Source organism: Pinus tabuliformis, chromosome 6 (assembly GCF_031772625.1).
Source record: "Pinus tabuliformis cultivar Carrire ecotype Pingquan chromosome 6, CPIR1, whole genome shotgun sequence".
Lineage (NCBI taxonomy): Eukaryota > Viridiplantae > Streptophyta > Pinopsida > Pinales > Pinaceae > Pinus > Pinus tabuliformis.
Genome location: NC_142292.1, coordinates 876,161,402 through 876,178,363, shown reverse-complemented (window position 1 = coordinate 876,178,363; position 16,962 = coordinate 876,161,402). Strand labels below are relative to the sequence as shown.

Here is a 16,962-nt window from a genome sequence, read left to right as displayed (position 1 = left end):
GTTTCCTTTACGTCCCTTTTCAGACTCTCTAAAATTGAAAAGGACCGAGTTATCTTTGTCGTTAAACTCGTTAAAATCTAATAGCGACAAACTTGTCCATAGCAGACAAGAATGGGTTTCACTATCGCTAGGCTCGTTAAAACATAGCGATGGGTTTTCCTGAAGGGCGAATTATAGAACAAGCATATGTTATCCTCCTCAAGCTTGACAAAAATAAAGAGGTACTGGTCAGCAATGACTGGGAAAAATTGGGAAGAAAACTTGAAGAAACTTTGTTGGTAGCAAGTCACTCTTGAACATGACACTTTCACTCTGCATCCAAGTCGGGTTGGGTTGTTCCATTCACCGGTCACATCACCATGGTCACATCACACCATCCACCTTTGGGGTTAATGCTACCAATCCATCATGTCAGTGTCGCTGATATGTTCAAGAGAAGTCATTCAGAGAATTCACCTGTGTCTCACCCACTATAATACATTTTCTTTCATGACCACCACCCTGAATCTTATATCACCAGATAATTTTCACCTCCATTAAAATCATTTGCTCCGTTCCGTGTCATTGATGTGGGATTCATTAAGGCCCTCCTATGACGGATCGCTTCTTGTCGACATCAGATCATTATCCAAGATGTTGATCTAGGAACAACCCCTTCAGTACTTTGAAGCTTGCATGCCTCAATGGCAAGTTCCTCACTTCCGGCGGTAGGTTTACATCATTGGCCTTCGACCGAAAGATTTTGCATGGTGTTCGACGCCAAGTCCCTTATTCACACCACGTGAATTGTACTGTAGTACCTTGAGGGTCATCATCATTATCGGTGATTCCTCTCGCGCCTGTTAACAGCTTACATCATTGGCTGGTAATCAGGCGATGTTCTTCCATGTTCGACTTGAGAACATCTCTCACATGGATCGACTTGTACTTTGAGTGAAGATCGAATGAGATTAAAGACCCCAAATCTAGTTTCATCCATCCGGGCTGCAATACATACTCAGGAAATAAAGACATCAAATGTACATCATTGCTGCACAGATAATCATCCAATCAAAGGGATGATGGCTCTACCAGAATCATCAGTCTACACTCAAACGATTATCTGTCCTATGTACATGAAAATGAATTTATAAAGTTGGGCATGGGGATGCCCGCCTCAGCTAGATCATGAAAATATTATGAATATAATGTATTGTATTGTATCTTATTACAGGTCTCCTTCGAGCTTGAAAAAACTTCGGATCCTCATGATAAAGCATTTCACCTGACATCAAAAAAGATTAACGACCTCATGCTTTAGGGGGCAGCTGTTATAGACATTTTTGGGCACTGCAACCCCAAGCATAAAATGTCCATAAAGCAAGGGCTCCTAAGTCCCTAAAAGTGTTGTTCCAACACCTAAAGGAACAAGGTCAACTGATTACAGCTTCTCCCAGAAGTTCTCCATGAAAAACTACTCAGAACTGGTCAAAACAGGATCATTTCACCTGCACCATAGGCAAAGTGCGTTGCATCTCACCTAAGTACACTCAGTGGGTGCGTTGCATTTCAAAAAGCCCTTCTATGGGGTGCGATGGGCGAGAAGAGACAAATGGCAGTGTCAATCCGTGAGGTGGAAAAGCATGGAATCTTCCAGAAACTTCTCCTGTGACACTTGCCATTCTGAACTCGACCAAGGATGAGTAAGAGATCATCAATCTCCAAGTGGAAGCAAGAACTATCAGAGGGAAGACACTAATCAAATCACAAGCTGACTCATCTCCCTTACAGATATCTATATATGGATCCCTCATCCCAGAGATCCAGAGGCTGGAATTTTGCATCTTGTAAGGAATTGCTATTGGTTTCTTGAGGCAACATCATAGTGTTGGGTGATCTAAGCTTTGTATGAGGTGAAGAGGGGCTTACTTGCTGAGAGGATGATGCTGGGTCAGAACAACTGGTTGTAACTCTCTTGGCTCTTTCTTGATTATCAATAAAGCTATTCAAGTTTTCCTCCATACTCTTGTATAATCTATGTTTTGTGCATTTGTATGGTCAATTTACATCTGATCCTAGATTGTTTATGATAATAGATCCATGTTCTTGTATAGTGTTATGCTGCTTTGATTCTGCAGGTACTCTGTGAAGCTGGGTATATGAGAAGGCGAGTAGCAAAGGAATATCGGAAGAGAGAGGAATCAAGCAAGGAACCAAGCGCAAGACAGAGGTTGGTCTCCTTTATTCTTCTCTCATCTATCGTTCATAAAGGGAAACGAAAGTAGTTTTACTTTGTTTCTTTCTAAGGTAGCTACCACACCTTAGTGGGATTAGCAGTTCTGCATAGACACTTTTCCCTGTAACACATAGCTGCTGAGGCCGTTCCCGACGAGCTAACTACTATTGACCTGTCTGACCAAAAATGAGAGTCTTGCATCAATCTGCTCAATGCATGTTGTTTTTCTTCATTTTGTTTTGATAGACTCTCTTGTCCTCTTCCGCCTGGTTATGGCAAAGTTCTTCTGGGCCACTCTATGGCATTGCAAGCCAACCCAGTGAAATTTTACTATCCTTGCAAGTGACACCTTGGTTGGCTAGAATGTTTGCCAATTTGTTGGCCTTTCTATGGACATGGATGAATCTAAGTGTGCATAGTTCCTTCAGATGATCCTGTATTTTATGGAGCACCCTTGTTAACCTCCAGTGTTTTGTAACTTTTTCTGGCCCTGTTCCATTGCATATTTTCTTGGCTGCGTTGATGACTAACTCTGAGTTCGCTTCTATTATCACATTTTGGTAGTTTTCCTATTTCAAAAGATCTAAGCATTGCTCCAATGCCATAAGTTTCGCCATGTTATTTGTGGCTTTTCCTAAATGACAATGGAAAAGGGAGATGATGTTTCCATTTTCATCTCAAAGAACTCCTCCAAAGCCCGCTATTGTTGGGTTACCTTTTGAAGCCCCATCGATGTTATATTTCAAAAAGCCTTCTTGGGGGGGGGGGGGGGGTTCCAGAATTCTTTAATCTTTTCCTTCATGCTTATTTTCCTTTCCATACCTTGTGGAATGAGCCCCTGCATATCTAACTACTTGAGTATTTCCAACTCTGTTTTTGAGGGAGGAGCTTTGGGGAGATCCCTAACCATTGTGCTTACTGTCTCTTTTAACTGTTCCAAGATCTGCTCCAGCAGGTGAAGAGAGGAATTCTTTTCATCTTTGAAAATTCTTTTGTTTCTTTCTTTCCACACGTTCCATATTATGAAGCTTGGCAAGAGAGCCCAGGCCAGGTTAAGAACTTCATTGTCTGAAACCTTAATCCTCCAATTATTTAGGGTGTTGGTTATACTCTCTTTGTCTCTATCAGACTGCTTGAAGAAGGTGGCAAAAAAATCCCATAACCCTGAGGTGAGACTGCAACTATCAAGAAGATGTTCCATTGTTTCCTCTTGTGCTTCACATATCTAGCATCTGGAGGGTCCAAACATGCCCTTCTTTCTAATATTGTCCCAGGTTAGGATTTTCCTGTGGTGAACGAGCCACATAAAGAGTTTGATCTTCAACCAACTTTTGCTCCTCCATATCTTTTGCCAAGTAATGACTGGCGCTTGGGATTCCGGCCCCAAGAGAATACCTTTTGCTTCCTTAATAATGAAGTTGCCCTCTTTGTTGTTACCCCATCTGAGTTGATCCTGTCCTTCAGTAACAAGAATCATCCTCTTATCCAACATCCACTTTAATTTCTTTTCTCTCCTGTTTAGGGTGTTGCCCTCTCTGTAATCTATTTTCTTCCATGTTCTCCATTTTCCTGTGTTGCGAGCATGATCCCAAAAGTCCTTAACTTTGACCAAATCTTGGTTGTCTGTCTCTTTCTTCAGGCCAATAAATTCCTCTTTCAAGAGTGTTGGTTCTTGTTGCCATTTATCCTCCCAGAATAGTGCAAGATCTCCATCTCTGATTTCCCAGAAACTATTTTTTTGAAACAACCCTCTGTTCTCCCAAGCCTTGTTCCATATAGGAGAGCCCTTTATATTTCCAGTCATTCTTATTAGCTCAAAAAAATGCCAGGAGCTGGCATATCTTTCCTTCGAGGTGCTTTCCCATTGAGCCTTAGGATCCCTAACCCACCGCCACCAAAGCTTGGCCCCAAGAACCTTATTGAGAATCTCTAGATCATCCAATCCTAGGCCACCATGGTTCTTAGGTTTGCAAATTTTTTCCCAAGACACTAAAGCCCATTTTTTCCTGGTTTCCTCCTTGCTCTAAAGAAAATCTCTTTTTATATTTCTGAATTGCTGTAAGACTCCTTTTGGAGCTGGGAGAGCTGATAGCATAAAGATTGGGATAGCTTGGAGCACGACCTTAGTTAGGACCAATCTACCAGCCAGATTTAAAGACCTAAACGTCCAATTTCTAACCTTGTCTTGCATCTTAATGATTAATGGTTCCCAAATGCTCTGATGCAGAGGTTTGGCTGTTAGAGGAACTCTGAAATACTTAGAGGACCCGAGTGATTCTCTTTGAAAGCCAAGGATTCTGGAGATATTCCTCTGAATGGCCATGTGGGTGTTAAAGAAAAAAAATTTGATTTGGAAAGATTAACCTCCATACCTGATGCCATTGCAAAGTCATTCAATATTTGTTTGTAAGCCAACGCTTCCTTGGCTATGGGGATTCCCTGTAACATGGTATCATCTACAAACTATTGATGGGTCAGAACTTGACCATTCTCTGATAGTTGGAGTCCTTAAATTTTGCCCATTATCTTGGCCTGCTTAATGGATCGCCCTAGCCCTCCCATCATGAGGATGAAAAGAAAAGGAGAGAGTGGATCACCCTGTCTAAGCCTCTAGAAGGAAGAAAAATTTCAAAGGGAGAGCCATAAACTAAAATTGAGAAGCTGTAGGAAGTCACCAGGGCCATGACCCATCTGATCCAATTATGATCAAAACCAAATGCACTGAGCACCTTCTTGATAGATGTCTAGTTTACTTTATCATAAGCTTTGGCTATGTCCAATTGCATTATCATTCCCTCTTTCCATTTGCTAGTTAGCGAGTGCACCACTTCATGAGCTTGAATGATGTTATCTAGGATTTGTCTGCCTTCCACATACCCAAATTGTTCCCTCGAGACAAACGTGGGCAGCAAAGGTTTGAGTCTCTTGGCTACCACCTTGGAAATTATCTTGTAGACTACATTGCATAAGGCTATGGGTATGTACCTCTCTGGCATTTGTGCATTATCCTTATTTGGAATTAGAGCGATGAAGGAGGTGTTGAGAACTTTCAAAATAGTTCTACTTAGCCTGGAATCTTCCACAACCCTTACTATATCCACTTTGACAATGTTCCAACAAAATTTGAAGAAATCCACATTGAATCCATCCGGACCTGAAGCTTTGCCATTTTGCATTTCCTTGAGTACCTCATTAACCTCCTATTCAGATACGGGTCTATTTAAATTACAGTTGTCCTCTCTGGATACCAACTTAGGAATATGTTTAGTAAAGTCCTTGATGAAAGGTTCCCTTATTAAGAGCTTTTCTTGAGCAATACCTCTGAAGTGTGTAACCAACACAGCTTCTATATCCTTATGGGACTGGTGAATCTACCCATTCTCTTCCTTGATTGAAGATATTCTATTCTGAGTCTTGTTAGCAATGGTGGAACCATGGAAAAATTTAGTGTTGCGCCCTCCCCCTTTAGCCATTGAACTCTTGATTTTTGTTTCCAAAAAATTTCTTCTTGTTTGCACAACTCTTCCCATTCTAGTTGATGTTTCCCTACCTGATCATTTTTTATTTTATCAAATCCATGCTTGATCAAAGCTTGGTTGAGCCCCAGAATTTTATTTTCAACCGATTTCTTACCTGCAAAAATATTTCCAAATTCATTCTGTTCCAGTATTTTAGTTTCATTTTAATGTGCTTTAATCTTTTGTGAAGCATGAACATTGATGATCCCTGAATCTGCAAATCTTCCACCCACCATTTTTCTATGTTGCTACTAAAATCTGGGTGTGAAAGCCATATATTTTCAAATCTAAAAGGTCAGTTCCTTGGGGTGCCTATGCCTTTGATCTCCATTTGAACCGGCTAGTGATCTGATCCACCATAAGGTAGAATTTCTACCATTATTTCCTTGTCTAAAAGCATGAGATCTTCAAAGATCATAAATCTATCTAACTTGGAGGCTACCTGGGAGTCCCCTCCTCTTTTGTTATTCCATGTGTAGAAGCCATTGTTTGTCTCAATGTCAACAAGCTTCATGTTTTCTGAAAAGATCTGGAAGGTTGAGAAATCTTTATTTAAAGCTCTTGTACCTCCTTTTTTCTTCCAGAGTGATCTGATCATATTGAAGTCTCCTCCTATGACCCAAGGTAACCCTACATGCCTGGCCCGGAGATCCACCAAGGAGTCTATGAACCAGATTTTGTCATCTAGCCTTTGGGGGCCATAAACATTTGTGACTAGATAAGTATCCTTGTCTCCTACAAGCTATATGACTACTGATAAATAGTTCCTTGATGCCTCCACATCAATTATTCCAATCTTTTGGGGATTACAGAGAGTAAGGATACCCCCTGCTGTGTTTTCATCTTTAACTTCCAGAAACTCAAATCTGCTAAGCCATTTACTATGGATTTCTCTTAACCTTTGAATAGAGCATTTCGTTTCTTGGACAAAAATTATATCTGGGGCTGCTTGCTGCATTCTGTTATTCAGCATCCTCTGTTTTCTCTTGCTGCGGAGACCTCTAATATTCCAAGTTGTGAACTTCATAATTAACAATTGGTGAAGGAGTAACTGGTTAGATCTTTCATCTTACCTGAGTCTACCATGAGCTTGCCACATTCCATCAAGAGCTCATTCTGCTTTTTCCTGCCTCTTTTTTTCCCGAGATTTCTCGGTGCTAACCCTGGAGTCATTTTTACTACTTTCCCTCCTTCATTGCTCTATTTTTCAGTGTTGTTTACTTCCTCCAAACCCTTAGCCTGAGTTTTCCATAGGAATAACTACTGTATTCTATTGATCTCTTCTTGTGGTAGTGATTCTACCCCGCCCATAGTTCCCTCCTTCAAGAACCCTTCTAGATCTAGGTTCTCTCTATCTAGAACCTCCTGTAGTTCATTATCTTCCGTTTCCATCTCACTCTAGTTCATTTCCTAATCCATTTCTAGTTCTGAATCACTCATCATGTTTCCTTTCTGTTTTTCATTTTCCTGTGTATGGTCATTGTTTTCTTCCTTGTCCCTATGCTCATACCCTTCCTTCATTACTTGATCTTTTTTTGTTGTCTCTTCATTCTCTTCAAGAACTTGGAACTGATTTTGACTAACCTTTTTCCCTCTCGCTTGATTTCTCTTTGGCCCTTTTTTGCCACTTTTTCCTTTATGAACTACTTTGTGAAAATTGTCTGTGTCTTTCACTGTGTTAGTATTTCCTTTGATTTCTGCTTTAGTGAGAGGGCAGTCTCTTAGAATGTGCCCATGTTCATGGCATTTATGGCATCTAAATGGAATATGCTCGTAGTCTACTGTTTGCACCCATTCCTCATCAAAAACCTCCAAGATGACTTCATCTGGAAGAGCTCCAGATAGATCCATCTCCACATAGATCCTTGCAAAGGAGGTGTACTTTCCCCTCCTTGTGGCTTCAGCATCTTTGACAAACCTTCCTAATTTATTACCTATGGCAGCTAGTGATTTTGTTTGCCAATAATCAAGTGGTAGAGAATAGAGTCTTACCCAAACCAGGACTAAATTAAAAGTTTCCCTCTCCGGAACAAAATTCATTCTCCATGGCCTCATGTAGAGTCCTGCTGCTGCATAGAAGTAGCGCCCGCCTTCAAACAATCTGTCTTTATCCTCAATGCTAGTGAACACTATAGTGAAGAAACCCTTGGACCGTAGATGAAGATCAACACTTCCTTTAGGCTTCTAGTGGTATCTGATCTAGGTTTGTAACGCTTTTTCCATTGACCATAGCCCCATAAATTTGCATATTATTGCATAAGTTTGCATGTGCTCCTTGTGCGCCGGTAGCTCTAGATTGTTTAATATTACTCTAGGAGTAATTTATGCCTTGGGTTTGCACGGTCCCTTCTGTTTTTTGTCTATTGTTCCCTATTTTTTGTCATTTTCCTCATTGTCTTTTGTGCTATCATTTTTCTTCAAAATGGAACCATCTGCTTCCTCTTCCCCATTTCTCCTACCTTATTCAGCATTACCTCTGCCTCTCTCCAGAAGTTTCTTGTACTTGTTGGCCACCACCTCCTTGTAGGAGGGAGAGGAGCTCCCTCCTCTGCACGCATCCACAGGGAAAATTCCTCAGAAACCCACAATCCCTAGTCGCTCCCTCGCCGCTCTTGCTCTCGCTCAGCAAGCTCAGGTTTCAAGTATTTGCGAGTCAAAGGGTGTGAAATCCTCACCCATGAAGTTTAGGAGAAATGTCATTAATGTACACCAAAGAACCATGACCATGTCTGGATTATCATCATGTACAATCTCCAAGAATCAAGTGAGATAAACTAGCATGGACACAAATGTAACAACCCGTAGTTGGTTTTTCATGTAAATAAATAAGACCAAGGTCATGGGATATGTATTCCAAGTTGAATGGTGGGAAAACATTAATGACTTGTGGATTAATAATGGCTACGGAAATTAGAAAAGTCAAAGAGGAAATAATTGGTGTTTAATTATGAAAATAAAGGAATATAGGAGAAAAGGAAGATGCAGAGAAACAAATTTTCATGTGGGAAATTAGAGGAAAAATTAAGGAAGATGAAGAAAAAGGTGACCTCAATGATAAAAAGGCATCATAGAAACAATTTATAATTTTTTTCATTTAATTTTTGTTCTCTCCTTTCACACTCTCATACACTCTCGCACACTTAGAGAATTCCTAGAGAACTCTAGTATTCACTTTCATTGGAGAAAGAAATCAAAGGAAAGTAAGGGAGTGCAAGCATACAATTGGATCAACAACTACAACAAGCTTGCTTTGTAGGTAACAGGTTGCATGTGTGATCTCCTTGCTATTTTTGGATGCATGGTATATGCATGTTGTTCCTTGGTTATGTGACGTCATTAGCATGGAGATTTTCGTGTATTGATAGTGGTTCAAACTTTTGTTTCCATTTCATGGATAACCATGGTGTAGTGGGTTTTCCCATTTGGTATTCTCATTGGTTCATAGGATCCCTATAGTTATAGGTTGGAACAAATTCTCTGGAGAGCTCAAATAACTTAGGCTTCCTGAAGGCTATGGGTTAAGTTACTAATACTTTGATCTTGTGGGTTGGGACAAATTCTCTTGAGACCTAAAATAGCTCGGGTTCCCTGGAGGTTATTGTTTGAGTCACTAGTTCCTGTAGCCCTAGACAACTTGGGTAGAGACCAATCTTGTTGATGCTAGTTATTTCTAGACCATATAGGTCAGATCACTATGCTTGAGGGTAGAGGTGGTTTGGCCTCTGGAAGCCTAGGTTGGTTCTATTTTGGTTTAACACTTATGATCCCACATTCATGCTTGGAATATGGTGCGGGGGTGATTGCTTGAAAGAGAGGTTTAGTTCAACCCAATCTATGGTCGAGTGGTACTTGGAAGTCCTTGACTTGGTTGGATTTTTCAAGTGTTAATATATATTATTTTCTTATTGTTATCTATGAACACTTGTAATGGTTATTATGGTTATCTTATATTTGATTTTTCATAGCTTCTATTTTGGTTATATGATGGTTATATGCTTCATTTTATGATGTGCTCTAGTTATGGCTCTTGTTCATGATTTGATAAGTTACTAGATGGTTGATGAATGTGTGGGATAACAAGTGTTATTGCAGCTAGCTACAGAGGGTAGAGATTCTTCTTGGTGATTTTTGGATGAAGTTTAGAGTTTTATGATTAGATATGCATTCATGACCTGTAGCTTATATGTTTACTATTTGTTTGACGAAATTTTTGTCTGGTATAAGGTATGTCTAGGTTAAGATCATGTTTAACCTTTAATTTTCTAGCATTGTTATCATCGTTGTCATGATTATAGAAAGTTATTGGTAGTTCTCGGTAGTGGTCTAGAGGCTAGCCTAAAAACATGGCATAGATCTTGCAACGCATGGATAGAACAGGGGATTTTGTGTCACAAGCACACATAGGAAAGTTTACGGGTGTGCTTGGAGCCTCATAACTACATGCACAATGTTAGAAGCATGTGGATAGGGAGTAAAACTAGTTAAAAGTAGTTCCATCTCAGGGATTCATCACCTAGAATGGGTGGTATGATCTTGCATGATTTTTCGTCTCTAAGGTATGTCAGTATGTGCTTCAGTTTTTGGACCCCACTTCCATAACTAGAATTTGGAGGTCAGTTCATATCATAGTGACACTCAACTCATGTTTTCCCTAGAGAGTTTGTAAAAGTGGGTAAATGTGGGAGGGTTAGTTACAACCAAATTCATCGAAGCATTAAAATCGACCAGATTCAATGTTAAATATGTGTAAGCATATCACAAAATGTATCATATTCAAACTTTACACTAGCTTATGAGCTTATAAGAGTTTCCATATTTAGGTATTGGAGGATAATTAAATTGCCCTATTAGTGCTCCTAGCACTATGGAGAAGAAAATTTTCTAGGTTGACGCTTCAATCAATACATGTGAGAGATAAGTGATATGGTATGGTTTAAAATTCATGAGAGGTGTCATAGTATTATACATGGGTTATGCAATACCATTATCCATTAGTGCCTTTAATGAGGGAGAACTTACATTACTTAAGTTACCCTTTCCTTAACATTTATTTTTCTACACTTTACTTAGACTTTTTATTTTCCTTGATTTGGCTTTCTTAGAAAAACTTATTCTATTTCATTTCAATCCCTTTTTTAGAGGGGTAATTCATCTCATATGGATTCAAGTTATTTTCTTTAATTCTCTTTTACTTTGATAGGTGTGATATGCATGGCACTGGGGTGATTGCATGAAAAATAGGGGAAATTGTCTTTTAATCATTATCCATCCCTTGTTACTTTTTTGAATTTTAAGAATCAATAATTTCTTTTGATTTCTTTTTCTTGCAGATTCATCAACCTCTGAGGATTTCTAGGCACCTCTTCTTGTAGACAGAGGAAAATAAGGACAAAGTGTTAGGTGTGGAATTGTGTGGACAAACTAATTCTATTAAGCCCTCTTATTTGTGTACCTCCTAGATAGTTAAAGAAAAGCCCCAAGGTGCTTGCACTTTAATAGAAGGAAGAGGTGACTACCAAGGTGAAACAGGGAAACATGTATAGCTTCCAAGCATCATGATCCATTTTTTTATTTCAATCTATGTTCCTTAGATTTCTAAAACATTAAATGTAAGCACTTTCAATGAAACAATGACTAATGCCCCTCATGGTTGTTGACTTATGTTCATCAAACAAATATTGTAATAAGGTGCATAAGTTGGTTAATGATTTTATTTATGCCTAAAACACATTTTATTTTCAACAACTATTTTGCATATATCTCTATAAATGATCCTTATATCTCCTTTATTGACTTGAAATACATGTAATGTTAATATAATAAAATTATCATAAATCTTATCCTTTTATTTCCATTATATTGTAATCCCTTATTTTATTAAAAATAACTAACTATAACTCATTATCAATGAAATATATTTTGATATATATTGTGCTTTATGATTTATCATTTAAATATCAAAATGTGACTAATAAGATTAATCATTCACTTTTAAAAATCGAGCAAAAAAATAAATTCACCAAATTGAAAGGAAAAAAACTTCTAACCATATTTTCTTCCCCAAATGTTATTGTTTAAGCACTTATTACAACAACACGCTTGAGCCATAACCATCAAAATATTTAAAACATCACTTATTACAACAACACGCTTGAGCCATAACCATCAAAATATTTAAAAAGTCACTTATTACAACAACACGCTTGAGCCATAACCATCAAAATATTTAAAAAGTTTCACTTATCTATTTTATAAAATTCATCCATTTAAAGCAAACATTATATTATTTAAATTTTTATTTAAAATTCCTTAAGATAATACTTATGAAAACATGTAATATTATCACTACATTATTAAATATGATCAAAGTATCACACAATAATGATTTTAATTACCTTTTTCAATTTGACTTGTCTTAATCCTTCTTCAAGTTGTTGTTCTAGTTGTTGCAACTCCTTGACACTTAGTTGATCAAGATCTTCACCCATAACATGCCTGCATGCAATGTAACATTTTAAATTAAAATGTCACATGACGAAAAATAATTGTTACTTATATTCGTCAAAAGTTATTACCTTCTCCATCTTTGTAAGTTATCGGCCTTTCTCTTCAATTCCATCAACTCCGTGTTTGAATCCTGCGCTTAGTTGTGAAAAATAATTTGCTTTATCGGATCTTTCTAAGCTAAATTAATCAGCTAAGTTTTTTAAACTAAATTAACAAAACCAAAATGTTTAGTTTAATATGATCACAATGAATGCCACAAATCGAAAGAGGTTGCATAATATATATTATTAAGTATCTAAAAACAATACATATTATTTTCAATATAAATATAAAATATAACTAATATGGCAGGAATAAAAATCAATATTATTTTAATATAAATATGAAGCATAATTAATATTATGTATAATATGAAATAAAAGTTCTTTTAACTTCAATGTATATTATTAAAAAAAAAAAATTACATATAAAACATCACTATGCATCTCATATACCTTTCAAAGATTTATAGAGTAAAGTCTCATGTAAAATTGACTCGGGATTAGCGTTAAGTTTGATCATGTTAAGTGATTTTAGGGAAAGTGGTATTGTGTACTTATGGTTTTCTTTCCATGGTATTGCATGTAATGAAGCCTATAAAAGGCTAGGAGGACTTCATTGTAAGGAAGGACGAGGTGAGTGGTGAAAGCTCACATGGTCTGGTTGGCTAGGGTTTTTGCCAAGGCTAATGAAATTTCATTAGGGTGGGTTTAGGCTAATGAAATTTCATTAGGGTGGGTTTTTCCGGAAGTTATAATTTTCCAAAAGAAAATACATTCTACATTATGTATACGTGTTATTATTGTGGTAGTTATTTTTTTTATTGTTCCTCTCGATAAATAGTTAATAATCTCTCGTTAAATTTTCTTGAAGTATCAGATCCGGAGGTTGTGTTTTGGCTTCAAAACGATGATTTTGTTACCAAGGGTTATTTGGCTTTGTGAATGAAGGAGGTCTAATTTTCTGATGTATAGATTTGGAAGATAATGGTTAAAAGAGATGGAAAATGTATCCATTCCACGAGAAAAGGTAGCATGAATAAATGGGAGGCGTGATTCTGATATCAATGTTGGTCGATGCACTGTAGAGAGAATAACAATTCCCATGGCGAAGGGATACCGTCATTAGCACTCAAATCCATTGTTGTAGAGTGGATAAAAGTCTTTGTGCAGGGCCACGAAGAGGATGCCAGGGACCAGTGGAAGAAGCCCTCGTGCAATGTAGTAGTCTGCTTGAGTGGTCGACATGCTAGACAGAAACAAGTGCACATGAAAAGCAGCGGCCTAGGTGATCCAATTGCCGGGACCGATGACCATAGGGATGACGTATGAACGGTCTCCGTGGACAGGGAAGCTTCTTGGCCCTTAATCAAGAGTCTGGTAATGATTAGTCTTGATCAAGGGCATAAGTCACGGAGGACATCTCGTGAGCATCGGTGAATACTCAGAAGGCTTTCTGTCAGAACTGTGATCGATAATCTTCTAAAGGATAAAGGATAAGAGGAAATGGCTATCAAGGACCTCGACCTGAGCGAAAAAAACAAGAAAGAAGTTGCTACTTGGGTGAGATCCATGGATCGTGTGAAGCAGCAACCAGAGCAGAAGGAAGCTATAGTTATAGGGTAGGCATGGTTTGAAAAATTAAGCCACCATATATAGTTGCATGGGAATCCTTTCTTGGCTACTATGAGAAATGTAGGGAGTAGGACGAGGAGTTCCTGAACATCTTAGTCCTTGATGCCATAGGAAAATCGAGTGTCAAATAGGTCCCTGTGGCCGAGATCATGAAAAGTGATAAGATGGAGCTACGGTAGGAGAGAAATTAATTGGTGTGAAGTTCATTTTTTGAGCTAGTGGCAAAAGATCTGACAGGATGAAGTTCGGAGTAGCTGAGGTATTGACCAATGCCATTAGGAAAATAAAGGCATGGAACCTGTGGCGTAATAATGGCTGTTCTAATGCATGAACACACACAAATAATCTGTGGCGGAATCATGCGATCTTTTCTCAACGATTGGTATTTCCGAAAGCCTTAAAAAGTACATTGGGGAGAAGATGGAGGAGAGCAGAACTGGTGGAAGTACTGGTGAAGGATTTCTACGAGAGTAATGGGCGTGAAGCAAAATGATTGATTAATAGAAGATGAGTGCTCATTGTGGTTGCATTGAAAAGAGCATGTTCAAAGATGAGAATGAGGACGAGGTGATCGAGTGGACCATGTGCATCTGTGTTCCGGATTACGGTATAAAAATAACGATAATGTTGATAAAATATGAGGAAAATAACAACAATGAATTAAAATAATAATAATGAATTAAAATAATAATAAATAAATTATAATGAATTCATTTTTTATTTTTTTTTATTTTTTTTTTTTTGCATATAAATGGGCATATGGCTATAAGACCTGGTATGGCATGCTTACTTATAGATAATCACTTGTAAAGTCTAGGTTAGACCTAGGTGATAGGGAGATGTCGGGTTAAGTGATACCTTGGGTATTAAAATTTGAGGGGGGTAAGGACCAGAGTAAGCAACGCTGGGCTAACTCAATTGGCAAGGCTGGTTGGATTTAGCTAAGGAACTTCAAGTCAATTTTAAGAGGAAAATATTAGGTAAAATTGACTAGGGGTTAGAGTCAAGTTTGACCGACTTAACCATTGGTGACTTTGGGGCACATGGTATTTTGTAACAATGGTTTTCTTCCCATGGTATTTTATGTAATTAAGCCTATAAAAGGTTGGGATGACTTCATTGTAATGAAGGTCAAGGAGGTGAGTGGTGAAGGCTCACTTGGGCCAGGGTTTTTACCAAGGTTAATAAAATTTGATTAGGGTGGGTTTTTACTACGTCTAATAAGATTTGATTAGAGTGAGATTTTCCCTAGAATTGGAGTTTTCCCAGGGAAAATACTTTGTGCCTTATGTGTATGTGTTATTATTGCTGTTGTGGTTATTCTTTTATATGTTTCATAACATACCAAACCTCATCACTAATGAGAAAAACGAAAATCCCATAAATTCACCATAAACGAACATGGATTCCGAGAAATGACAAGTGGTCAGAAATCATTTAAAAGTTTTAATGGTATTTTATAATTGCTTAAATTAAACAATATTCAATAGTCTCCTAAGATTATTTAATTCTAAATTGTAATTGAGATTGCTACACCTAGCGGGCAATATGGAAACACGTCTACTTGGACTACACATGGGTTTTAGAGAGTGTTGTTTGTTCCCTTTTTCCCTTCCGCTTTTGCTCCTATGTTCAGTTCCATTCGTAGAAGTTGTTCCTGGTTTTTCTCCTCCTCATTGTTAGTTTTTCTCATCCTCTATCAAGTTCCAGTTGTAGCGGTTGTTTCTGGTTTTGCGGGAATAATAAGCTCATCAAAATGTTTTATGTTTGGTGCTTTGTATTCCAACATTCCTCATAAAATTACCGTATCCGTTATTTGATCTCTCGATGTTGCATATAAGTTGGATACTGTGTACACATACTTATACGAACTAAATGTTCCAGACATTGGTGGATTGTTTTCGCTAATATCAGTGGAGTGTAGATCAGGGATTTTGGGTCAAGGAAAAATGGCTCAGTATCTTCATTTGGAAGAGATACATGACTCTACATCTTGATTTGGAAGGCTGTGTAAGTATTGATTTGGAGGAATTTGTATCTATCTTTACCCTTGGCCATAGGAATTTGTATCTATCTTTTGTAAATGTGTTAGAAAACCTGCACAGATGAATCTAGCTAGTAAAGGTTGAACACATAGCTTTGCAGAGCAAAAACACTAAAAGAAAATCAAAAGAACAAAATAATGATTCATTAGAAAACAGGTTACAATGCTCATGATATAGCATTACTAGGTGAAGATCCCAAGGTACACTATAGTGGTGATCAATGAGAAGACTCAACACCTACAACAAGTTCCGGAGAGAACTAGCCAGTTCCGGAGTGAAAGAAGGAGCAAATCAGGGAGTAAATCATGTAGAAGAACTAACCAGTTGCAGAGTTAAAGAAGGAGCAAATCAAGAAGTAAATCATGCAAAAGGAATCTTGCATGTAGTCTCATGCTCTAACTCAGAGTTCACATGTAGGTGTGTAGTACTTCCAACACCTCCCCTAAGCACCACTATGGGGAAAAATAGAAAATGTGCCCTGGCAACTAAGGCCAAAGGTCACCCAAAATACAGTGCAAATTGTACTAAAATTGAGGAAAGTGGGAAAACCTCGTGGGAAAACCCCCCCTCAAAATACAATGTAATCAAAAGAAAAGAGGAAGAAAAGATAGTTGCTAAGAAACTATGTCCTTCACTCCAAAACGATCGCGTAGAGTGCGAAACTTCTGCTCAGTGAATGTCTTAGTGAAGATGTCTGCAGTTTGTTTTGCTGAAGGACAGAACTGCAAATCAATGACCTGATCATGTACTAAGTCTCTGATGTAGCACATATGGATCTCTATGTGCTTCGTTCGCTGTCGCTGTACTGGATCCTTGCAAAATTTGAGAGTGCTCTGGTTGTCACACCAAATGACAATGGGCTGGTGGAAATGGATGCCAAACTCAGTGAGGAAGTTCTATAGCCACAGAGCCTGAATGGTGATGTTGACTACTCCTCTGTGCTTGGCCTCAGCTGAAGAGAGAGCAATAGTAGCCTGCTTCTTGCTCGACCAACAGATAGGGCC

At 38.2% G+C, this 16,962-nt stretch overlaps 1 protein-coding gene across 2 annotated transcripts in view; it reads right to left on the bottom strand.

Moving 5' to 3' along the window:
- Positions 1-16,962, bottom strand: part of LOC149261671 (agamous-like MADS-box protein MADS2) — a 396,844-nt gene that overhangs the window by 109,944 nt on the left and 269,938 nt on the right. For both annotated transcript variants that reach the window (XM_089382179.1, XM_089382185.1), the window contains exons 3-4: positions 12,309-12,370; positions 12,129-12,228 (exon numbers count right to left, since the gene is read on the bottom strand). In XM_089382179.1, coding sequence (XP_089238305.1) covers positions 12,129-12,228; positions 12,309-12,370 — 162 coding nt within the window. The remainder of the gene's footprint in view (positions 1-12,128; positions 12,229-12,308; positions 12,371-16,962) is intronic.